Below are 1,770 nucleotides of genomic sequence, written 5' to 3'. Positions count from 1 at the left end.
AGTGTCAAAGAACGCCTGAAGGAGATACTGAACCAAGACCGTGATTTCAACGAGGCTGACTATACAAAGGTAAGAATGTTTCCTCTTCATTTTTAAAGAAAAAAATTTTTTTGTTTTTTAATTGGTTGATTCCTGAAGAAAAACATCATCATCATCATCATCATCATCGTTTAACGTCTGCTTTCCATGCTAGCATGGGTTGGACGATTTGACTGAGGACTGGTGAAACCAGATGGCTACACCAGGCTCCAATCTGGTCTGGCAGAGTTTCTACAGCTGGATGCCCTTCCTAACGCCAACCACTCCAAGAGTGTAGTGGGTGCTTTTATGTGCCACCGGCATGAGGGCCAGTCATGCGGTACCGGCAACGGCCATGCTCGAAGTGGTGTCTTTTACGTGCCACCTGCACACAAAAAGCAAAATCTAAATACCTCGGTGTTGATAGACTTAGTTGTAAGCAGGGCTGCGGAGTCAGAATCGGAATCATGGAACCGGAATCGGAAATAATTAAGGGGTAGCTGGAGTCAGAGTCTGTAAAACTAAACCGACTCCGACGCACAATATCTTTATTCTTTAATATAAACCAGTTCTAACAGACGGGCCTACCCTAAGTACAAGCATATGCATATGCTTTATGGGATATGTAGACCACAATCACTTGATTACTTAAACAGGGGCCAAGTGTTGGAGTCGAAGATTTTTGTTTCAACTCTTCAGCCCCGGTTGTAAGTTGGTAATCATTCCAGCTCACTCTTTAAACTCTCTTTCCAAAGGACTTAACTCATCACATTGTATTGTTTTGTTTTGTTCTTAAACAGCTTGCGGCTACTGGAAGTATATCGATTCAAAATGCCATGAAGTTTGTACAGAATCCCCGCAAAATGTGCGAGAAAGTTCACGATATGGTGAAGGAGATAACCACCAAAATTCGCTCCCTGAAACTAGAACTCAAAACTCGTGGTAAGTAAACTTCATCACTATCGCCACCACCTCTGCTAACACCATTACCCTCCGTCCTTGGCCACTCCCAATACCAACTCCATGACCACCCCCACTGTCTTGGCCACTCCCAATGCCAACTACATGGCCACCCCACCAATTCTGCACACAGCGACTCCTACCACCACCGTCTTTGGCCACTCCTACCACCACCTTCTTTGGCCACTCCTACCACCACCTTCTTTGGCCACTCCCACTGCTACTAAGCAGTCACTTTTACCACCTCAGTCTACAGCCACTCCCCATTCTTCCCACCACCACTACTGCTCGCCTCAACCTAGTTTTCCCTATTCCAGAACTGAAGTTATACCATGGCGAATCCTGGGAGTTGCTGATCCGTCGATGGGCAAAACTCGAGAAGGACTTCAAGACGAAGCAGGGCCTCTTTGATGTTAGCAAGATCCCCGACATCTATGACTGTATCAAGTACGACTTACAGCATAACCACCACACACTGCAGTACGAACGAGCCGAAGAACTTTTCAACTGTTCGAAGGCTCTCGCGGACATCGTCATCCCTCAGGTAAGTCGTTGTTATTTAACCCTGACCACCCCCAGATCCACCCTGATCCACTAGGCCTACGGTCTAAGGTAAACCATTTGCGACTGGCCTGTCTGTTATACAGGCATAGGTATATCTAGGACTACATCATCTAATGTGTCCTTTGTTGTTGTTGCTGTTTGCCTCCAGGTCTGTCTTGATCGAGTAGACCTGAGGACCAAGCTGTTCCATTTGTGACCATTCCATCTGTTATTCAGGCATAGTGTATT

At 46.1% G+C, this 1,770-nt stretch overlaps 1 protein-coding gene across 1 annotated transcript in view; it reads left to right on the top strand.

The window, feature by feature from the left end:
- Positions 1–1,770, top strand: part of LOC106875122 (inositol hexakisphosphate and diphosphoinositol-pentakisphosphate kinase 2) — a gene marked incomplete at its 5' end in the record, with an annotated part of 104,900 nt that overhangs the window by 86,123 nt on the left and 17,007 nt on the right. Inside the window, 3 exons of the mRNA XM_052977751.1 lie at positions 3–69; positions 819–960; positions 1,296–1,522. Coding sequence (XP_052833711.1) covers positions 3–69; positions 819–960; positions 1,296–1,522 — 436 coding nt within the window. The remainder of the gene's footprint in view (positions 1–2; positions 70–818; positions 961–1,295; positions 1,523–1,770) is intronic.

Source organism: Octopus bimaculoides, chromosome 28 (genome assembly GCF_001194135.2).
Source record: "Octopus bimaculoides isolate UCB-OBI-ISO-001 chromosome 28, ASM119413v2, whole genome shotgun sequence".
Classification (NCBI taxonomy): domain Eukaryota; kingdom Metazoa; phylum Mollusca; class Cephalopoda; order Octopoda; family Octopodidae; genus Octopus; species Octopus bimaculoides.
The sequence above is the reverse complement of the archived record's forward strand: the minus strand, read 5'-3'. Positions and strand labels throughout refer to the sequence as shown.